This window comes from Larus michahellis, chromosome 21 (genome assembly GCF_964199755.1).
Source record: "Larus michahellis chromosome 21, bLarMic1.1, whole genome shotgun sequence".
Taxonomy (NCBI): Eukaryota; Metazoa; Chordata; class Aves; order Charadriiformes; family Laridae; genus Larus; species Larus michahellis.
The window spans coordinates 3151104-3167254 of record NC_133916.1 but is presented as its reverse complement, the minus strand read 5'-3'; the positions used below and the strand labels follow the sequence as shown (position 1 = coordinate 3167254).

General features: G+C 58.2%; 1 protein-coding gene across 1 annotated transcript; it reads left to right on the top strand.

Moving 5' to 3' along the window:
• The first annotated feature begins 634 nt into the window (after positions 1 to 634).
• DEF6 (DEF6 guanine nucleotide exchange factor) lies at positions 635 to 14465 on the top strand. Its single transcript, XM_074564088.1, has 11 exons — positions 635 to 1106; positions 6090 to 6230; positions 7860 to 8045; positions 10058 to 10285; positions 10366 to 10512; positions 10704 to 10812; positions 10895 to 11193; positions 11737 to 11903; positions 12109 to 12307; positions 12729 to 12819; positions 13059 to 14465. The coding sequence occupies exons 1-11, from the start codon at positions 1011 to 1013 to the stop codon at positions 13268 to 13270; spliced, it is 1875 nt and encodes a 624-aa protein (XP_074420189.1). The 5' UTR covers positions 635 to 1010; the 3' UTR covers positions 13271 to 14465.
• The last annotated feature ends 1686 nt before the right edge of the window (positions 14466 to 16151 follow it).

Genomic DNA, 16151 nt, shown 5'->3' with positions numbered 1-16151 from the left:
AAGTTCAGGAGATCTGTTGAATTGGCCGAAAGTGTCCTGCCAAAGCAGTGATTGTCCAAAAACAGTGCTGAGGAGGGGTGTGAGCAAGAGAAGTTGTAGCTTCTGAGCTCTGAGTGTGTGTCTTAGAGGGGCTGAGAGCTGTCTCCTGAATCTCAGATCAGGCCTTGGCTCTTCCAAGGGCTCCTGCAAGCCTAGATTTAGGGAATTGTCACATAATTAAAAAAAATTTGTGAATGCATTCTACAGCCCTCTGAGCTGGGGGGAGAAACCTGGGCTGGCTTCTTCGACCCAGCAGGAGTAACCTCTGTCCCGGCTGGTCTGGGGACAAAGCCAGGGCAGGGAGCACCATAGAATCATTTAGGTTGGAAAAGACCTTTCAGATCATCAAGTCCAACCGTAAACCTAACACCAGCGCAGGCTCCCAGCAATCGGGTGGTTTATTTTTTTGGATATACCCAAGAAATTTGCGGAGGAAGAGGTTTCTGCAGGCAAGGAAGGGGCATAACCCGTGAGGGCTGCAGCGGGGTAGATCTCCGCTCGCCTTCCTGGGTGCGACTGATCCCAAAACAAGCAAGGCTGGAACCTTTCCCAGAGGCACGGTTCCCTCTGCCAGGGGAAGCTCTTCATTTAAATCACAGAAGAGGAAGCTGCTGTTTGAGTCAGGGAGGGGATTTCTCTCCACAAAACGCGAACGCCGAGAAAGCTTTTGATCTCTAGGCTGAGCGAGCAAAGGGTTACGAATCCCTGTGTGCTCCGTCAGCCCTGGCTGGTGCTTCCCTTGGGCTGCTGGAGAGTCTGTCCCTGGGGACCTGTCCGTGGAGTGTGTGTGGGGGGAAAGACCTGCGTCTAGGGGACCGTGGGGGCGAGATGTGGCCCGTGGGCTTCTCCGGGGCGCGCCCAAGCAGATGGCGCTCCAGCTTCACGCCCAAGGCTGTTGAGGCAGGCGGTTTCCTGGAACCGGATCCTCGGCCTCGACAGAGCCGCCTCTGCCATTGCCGCCGCCTGTAGCCATGGACCTGCGAGCGGAGCTGCTGAAGTCCATCTGGTACGCCTTCACCGCCCTGGACGTGGAGAAGAGCGGCAAGGTCTCCAAATCCCAGCTCAAAGTGAGTCCTCGGGGCAGTGGGGGGGGAGCTGGGACGGCCCCGGCGCAGGGCTGGTGGGTGGGCTGCGAGGGGCAGAGTGGGGCAAGGGATGCTCCGCGTCCCCCCTGGCTCTCCACGGAGGAATTGTTAAATATTCAGATTAACAGGACCTTGCTGTTGCCTCCATGGTTGTTTTGGTGAAGTTCTTCAGCTCTGCCTCGTCTCCCTTTAAAAAAAGAGGTGGGGGGAATTAATGCTCAAATGTATTTTCCAGGTGAAATGAGGAGAAGTCTAATTTTTAGTTGTTTTCAGTTTCTTATGCTTTTTATGGCCCACTAACAGCCCAAATTCGATTTATATTTTCTTGCTTGCCGGAGCACCCGCGTCTCTGCTTCCTGTTCAGCCAGCGGGGCGGTAGGTAGAGGCAGACCATTTTTGAACTAAAACTCCTCAGTGGTCTGGCCAGAAATAACACAGGGCTTTCCAAAAATCTCTGCTTTCCCCTTTCCCTCACCCCCTTTGCAGCTTTGCAGAGGGCTCCCGCATTCGGCCCTTCCTGAGAACCATCGTGGCTTTAAAACCCTTTTTGTCCGCCGCTGGGTCGGGGTCTGGTCGAATCCGTCAGGTTGCACCTTGGCTTTGACAATCATGAATTGATTTCTTTTTTTTTTTTTTTTTTTCCCTTTTGCAAACGATGGGACTCCCTTTTCTTTTTTTTCCTTGCCGTGTAAATGGCCCGTTGTGGTTTTTCAAGCTGGCGCAGGGGTTGGAAATGCCAGTTGGAGCAGGGGGCTGCGATGCAGGGGAAAGACCTGAGCTAGAAACATGCAAAACCCGGGGAGATGTTGCGTCAGGACTTGGCAGCCGCTGCCAGTGCACAAGATGAGTTGTGAAACGCTGCAAAGAAACCTCTTTTCCTCTGTTCCCTCTGCTTTACAGGGCTTCCCCCGGGACAGACTGCAGGGAAGGTGCTGGGCTTGGCAGGGGGAGGCGTATTTTGCCCCAAAATTAAGCGTTTTGTTTGCAGGGATCTGGAGGAGAAGCAGCGGGAGCTGGGCTCCTCCTCCAGCTGCTCCCCAGAAACTCGTGTGCCCTGAGAGCCACGCTCGCCTGCTTAAAACTGTAGAAATATCTGAAGGAATTAAGGAAAATCCTAAAGTAGGCTAGAGCCTAATTCCCCTTGCTAATCCCCGGGGGCAGCTGTGCCCCCTGACAGCATCCCCTGCACCCAGGCTCTGGGTGCTGAGCCCAGCCCCGGCCCCTAAACTGCCGGCGTGAACACGTGCAGCGCTTCGCTTGCAAGATCTTTATCGCCGGCGACGATGCTGGGGCCACAGAGACCCTAATTTTAACGGCAATTTCCTAGAGAGTTAGTGCAGGGGGGGCTGGGGGAGCTGCAAACCCTCGTACGGGGTCGGCAGGGACGTTGGGGATGGCGTCTCCGCAGTGGCTTTGCTCCATGGTGACACTTCAGAGGGGAAGGGAGATTCGCCCCTTGCTGTTTTTCCACCCGCCTTTAGCGGGATGGCGGCGGGTCAGGCTGCACCGTTGCATGACAAAGCTCAACTCTGGATAACTTTCCACCGTCCCCGAGGCCGGGGCGAGCTCGTTTCCATCCCCCCGTTGATGCCGAGCACTTTGCCCCAGCCTACGCGAGCCATCGGCGGCGTTTCTGCTCCTAGGTTCGGTGCAGAAGAAATCCGTGGCCTGGCAGGTTTGAGCAATAACGTGTTAAAGCCGTGGTGCCCGTGGCTTCTTCAAATTTCCTCCCGGGCTGGGCTCTGCTCCCTCTCCCAGGCGTGTTGCTGCAAGAAGGGTCTTGAACAAGGGTGGGAGAAATGTTGGCGTTCCCGGCATTTGCACCGACGGAAAGAAAAGCAGCCCCAGGAGCTGGGATGGGATTTTGCTGGCAAAGGAGCAGCTTAATGCCACCGACCTCTGGTCCCAGCAGTAAATTCAGGAGCGTTTCAAAGGGGGGGATGGCGAAGCTGTGGGGAGCCATGGGGTTCAGCAGTTGCGTTCTTTGCATGGACACTCCTATGCAAGCAAGCGCCTGCGTACGGACGGGTGAGTGTAGGTGTGTATCTGCACAGGAAGGAAAGACAGTCTTGTGGTTGCGTTGCTGCGCATCGAGAGATGTCGGGTAGTTCAGTTCCCAGCGCGGGCACCCCCCAGCCCCGCTCTTGGATAAGGGTTTATCCTCTCCCTGCCCTCGCATCCTCCCTGGCCGAGCTGGGGGAGCTTCTCCCCGTCTCCGCGGATGCTGGTGGGATGCGGGTTTCGGGTCCCGCAGGCACCCCTTGGTGTTTTTCGGCACCGCTGCTCCGCTCCTCTCCCTGTTAAAGAGGGACAGGAGCAGTTTGCCGAGCGGAGCTCCATCTCCAGAGGCTGCCCGCTACAGCAAACCCCTTGGGGAGCGGAGAGGAGGCGGCGGGGGCACAGGCGAGCCGTTTAAATGCGTGTCGGGGGGCTCAGGGATCCCCCACCCACTGCATGAGGTTGCAGGCTCAAGGTGCAAATGGCAGGCGAGGTGGCTCTTGCTCCTTTTGGAGACGGAGCCCGTAACTTGTGCGGGTCTCTGGGTATAACTGGTGCCTTGGGGGGGCTGTGTTAGCACAGCACAGGCAGTTTATGGACCCCCCCAGGGGCAGGAGGGAGGCGCCTGCCTTGGACTGGAAGCTCCTCTGCTTGTTTCGTGCACAAAAGGCTCTTGGCACAGGCCAGTTGTCCCAGTTTGGCCAGTAACTGGTATGAGAACAGCTCATCCGTTCAAGCAGGGGGGAAAGCCTTCCCCGAGGATGGGAGCTGATGGTCCCAGGGTTGGGCTTGGACCCAGGGGTCCTGGCTGATGGGACGTCCGTATCCTCCTCGCTGCAGAAAATGGGCAGCTAAAGGGACCCTCGCCACTGGCAAAGGCTCCTGGTGCTGGGGGTCCCCTGGGAGAGGACTCCCTGCACCCCCAGCTCCGGGGAGGCTTTGGTTTTCTCAGCAGGGCCGTTCTGCTTGCACATGGGGAAACTGAGGCAGCACCGATGCTCCCAGCAGGGTGCAGAAGCCCCAGTCCCCCTGCTCCCACCCACCAGAGGGGTTTGTGCTGAATGCAGGGAGCCAGGCTCCAGCCCAAAAGGTCACCCCCAGCCCTGGCATCGCCCCCGGCGTCTCCCACAGGGGAGAAGAAAAGGGGCTGCCATTCTCCAGCAGCGTTAAATATTCCACCCCCGGCTCCGGCTGCTGTCGGCAGTGGCTGCGGAGGGGTGGGAGCGGGGGGCAGGATTGCTGGGGAGAAGGTGGGGAACACCACCAGGGCTGGTGCTGGGAGGGATTTGGGGTGCCCGGGGGTGTTGGGCAGACCCCCCCCACACCCCGGCCATCCCCTGCACGCTGCAGGGGAAAGGTTGTGTCACCAAACCGCTCTCAGAGCATCCCTTCCCTTCTTCCCCCTGTTATTTTCCCCTCCTGTCCCTCCTTTCAGAGCCCGGGGAGGGGTTTCCCACCTCTCCCTGGGGTTGGGGCAGCCCCGGCCCCACACACCCCACACTGGCCTGGCCGGGGCTTTCCTCCCCACCCTGCCCCACTTTCATTTTGGAGGTGACCTCCCCAGCGAGCGCAGGGACCACAGTTCACAGCGTGCCAGGGTGGACGGAGGGGCTTGGGGTGCCGGCCACGGCCGGGGCCACACGCGAGACCTCCCAGGGCTTTTTGGGGCGCTGTGAGAGGAGATGTGAGCGATGGGGACGAGGGCCCACTTGGAAACGGGGAATGGGATGCGATTCCCAAACTTTCAATCCATCCTGATGGATTTTTAGCCATCCCAGAGGATGCCCAGGGTGTTTCCATCCCTCCCCACCCCTGTGCGGACCCTGGTGCTGCACCGAACCCCAAAAAAAGGCAAAAAGGTGCAGCCGCAGCAGCAGCGCTGGGGGCTACAGCACAGGGTGGAGCCCTGCCGATAACATCAGTCCAGAGGGTGAAAAAGAGAAGGAAAATCTGGTTGAGCAAGAACCGTCTCCAGCTGCAGCGTGGCCTCCGGCGGCTCCTCTCCTGCTGGGAGGAAATTTCCAGCCCTGCACAGAGAGGAGCCGGAGCAGGAGCGGGGACGCTGCACCCCATCTCCTCCAGCCCCTCTCATGAAACCTTGGCAAAGCTGCAGCTGCAAACCCTACAAACTGTCTTTGCAAACCCTGGTGTGATGGGACAGCAGCAGTTTGGGACGCTCGTTTAACCATCTCCTGCTTGCTGGGAGGTCAAGACAAGGAGACAAGCTCCTGCCCGGCATCGGGAGCCGGAGATGCTGGTGGTGCTCCTGGCCAGCCTTGCTCCAGGCTCTGGCCGCTGGCCCGGCATCGGCGTGGGCTTTCCAGCACGTGGGAAATTCAGGAGCTTCAAAACATGCTTTGTTTTGGGGGGGATTTGAACAAAAACTGGTTGGTGACATTCACAGACTGCTCCTGGAGATGGGGTGTCTCCAGATCCCCCTTGTCCGCTTCCATTCCAGACAAAACCTTTTCTTTGTTCCTCATAAATCTTTTCTTATTTTCATCTTGGCGGTTCTCTGTGCCCCACTGGCAGAAAGCAGCCGCTGCCAGGCTGGGCGCCGTCGTTAGTTAACGCTTTCAAGAAATCGCTGAGGGCAGCTGCCAAACAGGGTGGCTTGAGGTGGCTTATCGTCTTTTCTAGATCAAAGCATGTCCTGTTTGCCCTGTAATGTTTGAAACAGCCCTTTTTCTTAAAAAAAAAAATATATATTCCCCATATGCCAAGAAAGCAAAAGAAGCGAATGTGGAAAAACCCTCAATTTTTGCCTGTTTCTAAATGGTCCTCTAAGGTTTACGTTTGGGAATATTCCCCTGTCCCTCTGCCAAACCGAAATCACGCCTGGTCGCTGCGAGGGAGGGATGCTGGGCAGGACACGGTGGTCCCCGGCTTGGGGGGTGGCAGCGTGGGGACGGGCTGGGATGCGGTTGGAGGTGGTTCACCTTCTCCCTGTCCCTCGTGCTGGGCCAGGTGCTGTCTCACAACCTGTACACGGTGCTGTGCATCCCCCACGATCCCGTGGCGCTGGAAGAGCATTTCCGCGATGACGACGACGGGCCGGTGTCCAGCCAGGGCTACATGCCCTACCTCAACAAGTACATCCTGGATAAGGTGAGTCCCGGGGCCATCCCCGCGACCTGGTTGGGGACACCGCGGTCCCTGGGCTGCTCCCGCATCCCCTGGCAGCCCCACAGCTCCGCTCCCCTCTGCTCCTGGAGATCCCATGGGTGGAAAAAGGATACAGGGAGTTGGGGAGCTCTCAGGTAAACGCCAAAACGAGTGAGAAATGTTTAATACTCAACATCTCCGTGGCAAGGATGAAGTCAGCCCTTTCCATCAGGGCTCTGGATGGAGGTGTATCTCTGCCCGCGTTTCCTAAAGGGCCCAGAGGGAGAAAACAGCCCCTTTTTCCTCTCCACCCCTGTTCAAATTTGAGGTGTGACCTCATTTGGCAAAGAGGAGGAGAGGGAGGAGGTGCCGGGGCAGGGGCAGGGGCAGGAGCAGAGGTTGGGGTGGGCAGGGGCTTTCTCCTTTTTTTCCGTGGGGCTCAAAGGCACCTTTGTCTGGCGCAGCGAGACGTTGCGGCTGGGTACTCGGTACTCGCTTCCTCCAGGAGAGGAAAAATGACTGACAACTTTCTTCCACTCTGTGCTCAAAAGAAGGGGGAGGGCCTGGAGCTGGGTGCAGTAACCCTTCCCCTCCCCTGCCGCTTCCCCCTGCCCGTCCCCTTGCCGGTCCCAGTGCTGGTCCCTGCCATTCCCATCCTGATCCAGGGATGCTGATCTCGGCTGCAGGGATCTGGTCTGCAGGGAGCGAGGGCACAGCCTTCCCCAGCAACCTCTGCCCAGGTTTCTCCAGCTGCCCAAGGTCAGCCCAGCCCAATCTCCCCAAAACCCTTCCAGTTTCCCCTGTGGTTCTTTGGGAGATGGCCTTTAAACCCCCTTCTTCTGATTTCGCCATGGCTAATAAAATCCCAGGGCCTGAGAAGGGGAAGTGGGTTTTCCTAGTAAGAGGAGCTTTCAGCTTTCCACCACCCAAAGGTTTTTCTCCAGCTCTGCCACTGCGGGCTGCGGTTCGCCCTTGTGCCAGCAGCGCGGGGCTCTCGCAGCTGGGACGGAGCGGCCAGATGTGGCCAGGCTCCTTTGGTCCCGTGCCACCCCAAAATTGCCATGTGAAGCAGCTCACGATTCCGGGCAGGCGGTCGCAGAAGCTCATGGATGGGCAGCGTGCTGACGTCGATGGAGGCATCACTCCTGCCTCCACTGCCGCCTGCCTGTGGGCCATCACTTCCCTCTGCTGAGCCCCGGTTCCTCTTTGTGGTCAAATGGGATAACGAGAGCGACCCGAAGCCATGGGGGCATTGGGAAAGCACCACGCGGTGCTGCATGTGCTTCACCATGGGGTTCCTGATGGTGCTTCAAAGCCCGGCAGGACATGGCTGAGCCACCGTGGCCATGCCGCGGTGCCCAAGTGATGCAGTGGTCCCATAGCATCTTCTCTACCGGCCGGGACACCTCGCTGGCCTGCGTAAGGGACCTGTGCCGGGGACATGTAGTCTGGCATCACGGTCAGTGCCCGCTTACACTCTAGGTGTGGGTCTCACATATCAGTCACCCCGTGCTTCTCACCAGCAGGGACAGGGGAGTTCAGGTGTGACTGTGTCTCCCCTCCAGCACTTGCCCCCAGAAACCCCTCCGTAGCCCCGCAGACCCACGCTCACCCCCTGGCTCCTGCCTGTAGGTGGAGGAAGGTGCTTTTGTCAAAGAAAACTTTGACGAACTCTGCTGGACCCTGACAGCGAAGAAGAATTACAAGCCCGACCGGAACGGGAATAGCGTTGTATCCCATCAAGATGCCTTCAAGCTCTGGTGTCTCTTCAACTTTCTGTCTGAAGACAAATACCCTCTTGTCATGGTGCCAGATGAGGTAGGACCTGCTTCTCCCCCTGCCCTGTCCTCGTCCTCCCAGGGCTCTGCGCGCAGCCGGAGCCCTGTTTGGGGATGACACATCCCGCTATCGCTTCCTGGCATGTCCCACCACATCCTGCAAGATGTGGTGCTCCAGAGCATGAGAGAGAACAGGCCAGGGGTGGGAGGAGGGGGCTGTCTGCCCTGGGCACCCCCCGCATGGCCACCCCTGCTGCCCAGGGAGAAGGGGGTGACTTGGGAGCAGCTGGAAGGACCCCTCCAAAATGCCGAAGCTTCTCACATATAGATAGATGTCTTGGAGGATGAGGTGTGGGATGGTCCATATTGGTCTTCCGCGGTCCAAGCCTATGCCAAGGAGCCCTTTTGCCTGCTGTGAAATGAATGTGCCAGTTCTCAGAGCCCCAGCCAAGGAGCATCCGCAGCTCATCTCCTCCTGGGGCTGGTCCCTTGCCTACAGCCCTTGTGTCTCACCCAAGGGTTGAGTTGAGCATGGTGTTGGACTCCAGATTTTCACTGGGGAGAAAGAGAAGACGATGAGAAACCCTTAAAATCTGGTGCAATATGAGGTTGTTCTCCATGAAATCGCTGTCAGGGTGGATGCGGCTGTGTCTCCTGTGCTGTTTGACAGCCCGTGCCACCACGACGGCTGTGGCAGAGGAGACCCGGTTGTCCCTCTCCATGCCCACTGCCACCAGGCGCTCAGCCTCTGCCCAGCATCTGGAGAGTTAAGAGCAAGGTACCCGGGCACAGTAAAGCTTCTGGCGGTAATCTCCAAATCTCCAAATTCCACCCAGCATTTGGAGGGGGAGGTTCTCCCTTCTCCAGGGGTCAGATCAAACCCCCAGGAGAAGGTGGGCAGATCTGGGCAGGGAGGGACAAGCTCAGAAGCCGAGAGCGGCCTCACCAGGAGGAGCTCTGGCTGGGCGAGCAGCTGCCATCTGCTTCGACACCATCAACGTCCTGAGATCAGCAGAAAAGCCAAAAAAAAAAAAAAAAAAAAAAAAAAAAAGGGAGGGGGGGGCAAAAAAAAAAGACAAGAAGCGCAGTGCTGCGCAGACGTAGGAGGGCGACCGCACTTCCTGCTCCCCGCGAGAGGTGTTTCCTGTTCCCCAGACCATGACAAACTGAATCCTCTCGCTGCTTACAGGGCTGAGCTTGAAAGAAAGAAAGAAAGAAAGAAAGAAAAGACCTACATTTCTTAAGAAATAAACTACCAAAAATAATTTTAAAATATATTAATTATATAATATGTAAAACATAGGGTAATATAAACAAACTAATTATATAATATATAAAATTCTAATAAAATCATTTAAAAGTCTTAAAAAAATAAATGACGATTCTCGCCCTTCTCTTAGATGATGTAAAAACGGGGACTCTGCTGTGTCTCACCTTTCCGCGGGGCTCTCTGCAGTCACCCACCTTCCTTGGTCCCCACACCGTGGGTAGAGGAGAGCTGGCAGCAAAACCTGAGCTGAAATAACTCTTCCCAACATCATGTCAACCATTTTAGCTCTTTTTTTTTTCCTAAAAGCAATTTATTTACCTATTCAAAACGACGCTCACCTCCTCCATGGGGACCTCTTCCCCTGCTCTTCCCCAGGGTTTTTACGGTGTCAGTTGGAAACCAAGAGCGATGCCGAGGTCAGGGCCGTGGCCTGGGACACCCGCCCTGTGGGTTGGGCGTGGAGGACAGCAGCGTTGGGCTCTTCTCCCTCAGGCACTTGAGTTTTCTCACTCAACAAGCCAAAAACATCTCAGCCCTGTGGTAAAAAGGAAAAACCTCCCAGTAGTGGTCAAGCTCTAACCCAAAGTCAATCTGCTGAGCCCGCCTGCTGCCTGGAGCAGCTCGGCCATTGACCATCAACCATCGCAAAGGGTGATACCGCCGGGATAAGGGTCCTGCACCTCCAGGAAGGAAAAAGATGTGGTTTTGGGCTCTTCAAAATGGGTCAGTGGGGTGGGGATGGCTCTCACTTCTCCCCGTCGCTGAGTTCCCCGTCCCCACAGGTGGAGTACCTGCTGAAGAAGATCTGCACGGCCATGAACGTGGAGCTGAACTCCTGCGAGCTGGATGACTACCTCTCCCAGGAGCCGCAGGGCCAGGGAGGGCTGACGGTCTGGCAGTTCCTGGACATGGTGAACTCAGGGAGGTTCCTGCGAGGCATCGAGCAGGAGGCCGTCAGCATGGCCATAGAGGAGGTGTACCAGGAGGTCATCGAGGATGTGCTCAAACAGGCAAGGAGCCCACACATGCTGGGACACAAACTCAGTCCTTCCCCCACCCTGTTTTTGATCCCAGTGTCTCTCGGGCTCAGGGCTACCTCTGGAAGAAGGGCCAGCTGAGGAGGAACTGGTCGGAGCGGTGGTTCACGCTGAAGCCCAGTGTCCTGTCCTACTACATGAGTGAGGAACGGAAGGAGAAGAAGGGGAGCATCACGTTGGACAAACACTGCTGCGTGGAGGTACGGCCTGGGCCATGCTCAGCTCAGGGACAGGAGACCCAGGAGATCCCCTTCAGACCCCAGGAAGGGGAACCCAAGAACACACAATTTCACATCCATGAGCATGGCAGAGCCAAGTCCTATAGCTGAAGAAAGAGGGGATCAGGTGGGATACGGGGGGGGTAACACCATCCTGTGTCCTCTCCCTGCAGGTGCTGCCCGACCGGGATGGGAAGAGGTGCATGTTCTGCGTGAAGACCTCCTCCCGCACCTACGAGATGAGCGCCTCCGACACCCGGCAGCGCCAGGAGTGGACACTAGGTCCGTGCCCACCCTGTGCCCCCTCCCCAGCTTCCCCGTGCCCCCCACAATGTCCCCACTGACCGTCCCCTTCCCTCCCCAGCCATCCAGACGGCCATCCGCCTGCAGGCTGAGGGCAAGAAGTCCCTGCACAAAGACCTGAAGCAGAAGCGACGGGAGCAGCGGGAGCAACGGGAGCAGCGCAAGGCGGCCAAGGAGGAGGAGACGCAGCGGCTCAAGCAGCTCCAGGAGGAGAAGGAGAGGAAGCTGCAGGAGCTGGAGCTGCTCAAGGAGGCCCAGCGGCAGGCAGAGATACTCCTGCAGGAGGAGGAGCAGCGGCGGAGGCAGCAGCACGAGGAGATGCAGAGGACGCTGGAGATCCAGCTGCGGGAGGCTGAGCAGGTGGGTGCATCTTCATGGTGTGTCCTGCTGCAGCGCTGCGTCGCTCGTGGTGGGGGTGCTTCCCCCCCTTCCCTTGCCCGTGGCAGCCCGGGGGGTTTGGAGGAGCTTTTAAGAGCACGTCCCACTCTCTCAACAATGCTACTGCCACCCCTCACCTCTGGGCTGCTGGGGACTGTATGTGACCTGGGGATGAGGGATGGAGGAGTCAGCACCACTGTGCCTGAGATACCCAAGGAGCAGGAGATGAGGACAACCTGCCCCGGGGTGAATGAAGCTGGGGGGGAGGCAGGTGAGAGGCAAGTGCTAGTGCCGGGATGGCCAGTGAGCCCATTTCTGACCTTGCAGCCAGCGCTGGCTCCAAATGACGCGGTGTGTCTCCTGAGCAGGGAAACCGCCTTGCTTTGGAGCAACCTCCATGGGCTCTCCCTGGTGTGGGAGATGTCTGGCCCCATCTGCCCAGGGACGTGGGGGTGAGGGGGACCCGGGGAGGGCAGCGGTGGCTCTGCCAGCTGCTCATGGTGATGGCTTCTCTCCCCGCCACAGGCTCGCGCCTCCATGCAGGCAGAGATGGTCCTGAAGGAGGCAGAGGCAGAGCGTCAGCGCAAGCGCATCCTGGAGCTGGAGGACATGCAGGAGCGTCTCCAGGAGGCCCTGCAGCAGGAGGTGAAAGCACGGCAGGACGAGGAGGCCGTGAGATACGCACAGGCCAGGTAGGACCAGGGCATCCCTGCTCCTCCTCGACCAGCCCCTCTCCCAGGGCAGCAGCTGGGTGTGGGGACACGCTCCCCATGGCAATGCAATGCTCCCCGGGGTACTGGGGTGTGCTGGTGGCTTCCCAGTATGCCAGCAGAGGTGGGGGAAGCTGGTGGATGAAGTGGAAGGGGGATGTCCTCACCTCTTGCTCTTCATTGATAGGCTGCTGGCTGAGGAAGAGGAGAAGCTGAAGCAGCTGATGAAGCTGAAGGAGGAGCAAGAGGAATATATCATCAAAACTCAGCGGGAGAAGCAAGTCCTCAAGCAGGAGATGGAGAACAAGAACAAGTGTCTGGAAGAGGCGCAGAAGCAGCTGGAAGAAGTGAGAGTGAACAGGCAGCGTGTGGACCAAGACGTCATGGTGAGCATCGTATCGGTGCCACATCCCCTCACGGTGCAAGCCCCAGGGGACTTCCCAGCCCTCCCTGAGTCATCTCCACACTGGGGAGGACACGGCAGCTTTGGGAACCAAGCTGGTATTGCCTCGGGGGTTTTCTGAGCTGTGCCATGGGCAAACAGGGGGTGATTCAGTGGCTGAGATGGGACAAGCGTGTCCTGCCCCGGGGGGACAGCACTGGTGTCCAGAGCAAAGTCAACAATGGGAGTGTGTGGAGGGGGGAGGACTGGAGGAGGAGCAGAAGACCTAAAGGAGGGTGAGCTGGGTCTCCATCTCAGAGGGAGCCTCCAATCCAGGCCTACTCAGGGAAGGGAAACTCTTGCCCACAGTCCTGGGCCGGGGGTTGCCAGGCAGCCAGCTCAGCCCTCTCCTCCATCCCTCCCAGGCGGCCCAGCGGAAGCTGCGACAGGCCAGCACCAACGTCAAGCACTGGAACGTCCAGATGAACCGACTGATGCACCCCATCGGGCCAGGAGGTAGGAGACCGGCCATCACACCCTCCCCTGCCCCTCCTGAGCACGGCCACGCTGGGGCACGAGCACAGTCTCTCACCCATCTCCCCTCTTTGGGGGCATCTGGGGGCTGGAAGGACCCCCATCTTTCAGAGAAGATACCCCAACACCTCTGGCATGGAGAGACCCCGCAACCCTTTTCCTTAGCTGAAACATCGGTTTGGACCCCGGGTAAACAATCCTCTTTTTCTGTCTCTCCCCAGACAAACGTACGAACGTGAGTGGAGGAGGCTTCACTGGCTACCAAGCCCTCCTCTCCCAGAGAGATTCCTCCCTCAAACTCAAGCAGAAAGTGGAGGATAAAGGCAGCAACCCCACGAGGGTCAACAGCAAGGAAAACGTGAGCAACGGTGAGAACAGCAGCGTGCCGCCATCTCCGGATGCGGACACCATGGCCACAGAGCCCACCAACTAGCCCGGCAGGGTGGCAGAGCCCAGCAGGGAACTGCGGGACCCAGCACATCCCTCCAAGCGGACAGAGTTAATACGGCCGTCTCTGGATGGAGACAAGTGGGGACCAGCACAGAGCCTATAGCTGACTACATATAAGGCAGAGATGCTCCCATTTTCTTCAGGGAAGGCCTGCAGCCACCACGTGCCAGGAGGGTCAGATGTTGGGGAGAAGGCGGGTGTGGGACCTGGACTCAACTCCCCAGACTCTGGTTTCCACCCTGCTTGAAAAATGAACCACTGGTGGGTCTGGATCATGTTGCCCAAGGCTGCGGTTCCCTCTTGGTTTCTACCAGCACCCCTTCTGCATCGCCCGCTGCGTCCCTGGGTCCGTGGCCCTGCGACGGCGGCTGCCAGGGAAGCCTTGGCAGACAGAGCGGTGCCTTCTCGCCGCACCCGCAGAAAGGCCGGGGTGTCCTGAACTAACACGTGCGTTCCCTGAAGGTGTTTGTTCGTCACTGGAGTCACGTAGATGATAGCAGAAACCAACAAGCAGTGAAGCTTTTGGAGCTGCTGGCCCGCAGACCTCCTTCCCTGCGCATCTGTGGTCCTGCAGGCACCAGACCTCCCTCCTCAGCAGTGCGGGGGTTTGATTCCCGCTGTAGAAAAGAGCCCGCTAAAAGAAATCAGACACCACCTGCAGAAAGGGGCTCCACCGGTGGATTTGGGGTTGGTCTGTGGAGGGCAAAGAGGGACACAGATGCTGGTGAACTGGCCATAGGTGATGAACTCCCCTCTGGGTGGCAGGACTGGCACAGGGGTAATGTCTAGGAGGCCAACACCTCTATATGATAAATTAAGTGCCAGTATAGGAAGGTAACAGTGCTCTGGGCTTTGTTTAGGTCTTTGCCCTTGGACTGCAGGACTCCCCGTTCCAGGAGTCCTGGCTCAGGACCTGGTCCAAGGGACGCAGAAGGCGACAGCAAAGACTCCCAGGGGCCACCCAACCCGGGAGCGGGTGGACGTGGCAGCTCTCTTCAGTAACACTGGCCTGGCCTGTCTCCTCCAGCTAATTTGCTCCCCGAAAAAATGAGAACAAAAGCCAAGTCTGCTGGCAAACCTCCCTGCACAAAAAAAAAAACAACCCAACCCAACCCATGCCAACACTGGGGTTAGTTTTTCCAAGCACTTCAGTTTAAATACAGTCCCATTCACATGTGGCTTTGGGGTCTTTGTTGCACCGGGCACATAAGGGTCTCCTCTGGAAATAGGCACTGGTAGCAAGCCCTGCATCAAGCCCCAGTTCACAGTTGCTCACGCTGATTAACTGCAGTTCGTTAGGGAGATTACAATCTGTTTCCTACTCCTGTGGCTTTCAGCGTTTGCTCACACAGCTCTTACCCCCGCCCCCCAAATCGCCCAGTTTTTACAGTGTTCCTTTTTTACAATTATTTTTCATTGTGCCTGCCTGCGAGAGAGGCCGTTGCCGCGGGTGCCCTGGGACAAAGCGGCACTGTGTGCCCATGAGGGTGACTGGGTGGCCCCGTGCCCTGTCCCCCGCCGCCTCGCCGACACAGAGGGAGGGCACGGGTGGCTGCAGCCCTCGCGGTAATGGCTGTGGCGGCCCTGGCCCTGCAGGGGCTGCAGGTCAAATTCATCCCCTCTCCTCCTCCTTCCCACCAGGCCGGGACGCAGCAGGCTGGTCCCGAGCAGCCCCTACAGCCCCATGCAGATTTGGGGACCCTGCCTGGCCCTGCGCCATCCTGGCCGGTCCACCTGGATATGGGGTTTTTCCACTCCGCACAGGTTTTCTGGTGGAATAAGACCTTCCCAACATACTGCGCCGGAGGCTGGGGCTCTGTCCTTCATCGGGCGCATGGGGACCACGGCAAAAATCACCGCAGCCTCCTGGGGTGACCCTGGCAAAGCTGCTCGTTGCTCCACGTGATCCGGAGCGCAAGAATGGGGAGGGTGCCAAACACCCGTGTCTACTGTGAAGGAAATGGGCTGGGTGGAAATGCGCTGATGGGAGACGGCGTCCTCCCTCGTCAGCTTTGTTAGCTCAATCTCATCCCTGATCAGGTGTCAGGACAGTTACATGCCACGCCACATTTAGGCAGGGGGGAAAAGGGCCACCTCCACCCATCTCCGTGCCACAGCCTTGCCACAAGGGCTCTCATCCCGTGCACAGCCCCCGGGGGTCCCATGACAGCGCCATTGCTTTTCACCAGCTCCGGGGCTGCACCATCCTTACAGCAGCTCACCAGAGCCTTGCTTTTGCTCCTGAGAGCCGAGTTCCCATGCGGCAAAAAGCTATACATTAATTGCCACAGGCAAGGACAGGCATGGAGGGAACAGCCGGAACCAGTGTCAGCACCTGCCTTTGATCAGGTGCCAAGTCGGGATGCGCCCGGATCTGTCTCATCCTCCCAGAGCAGCCGACCGAGAGCCAGAGCTTGACTAAGTCAGCAGTTGGTGCGCATCGTCGGCGTGTGCCCCGGCACCTCCGACTAAGAATAAACTCCTGCAGATCACAAGGGGAGCTCATGGAGGCGCTGGGAAGAGCAGTTCTGCAGCTCCCACCATCCCGCCCTGCACCAGCCTGGGTGTGTGCGGGGTCTGCAGGCCCCGGGGGGGGGTCTCCTGGGGGAAACCTGCTGGAGCTCCCCATGGGGTAACATCTTGGGTGCCAGCAGAGTCAGAGACAAACCTTGCTGCTCTCTGCGTGAATCTTTTGCAGCCCCAAGCCCGCAGCTCTGCCCAGACTCCGCTGTCCTGGGGTTCCACGTTTTTGGGAAGAACAGGCCAAACCCTACTTGTGGCTACATCTGCATTAACGAGGGGCATCATCCGACCTCTGTACTGCTCCTTGAGAAACCATAGTGGGAACAGGGCCTGTTCTTCTT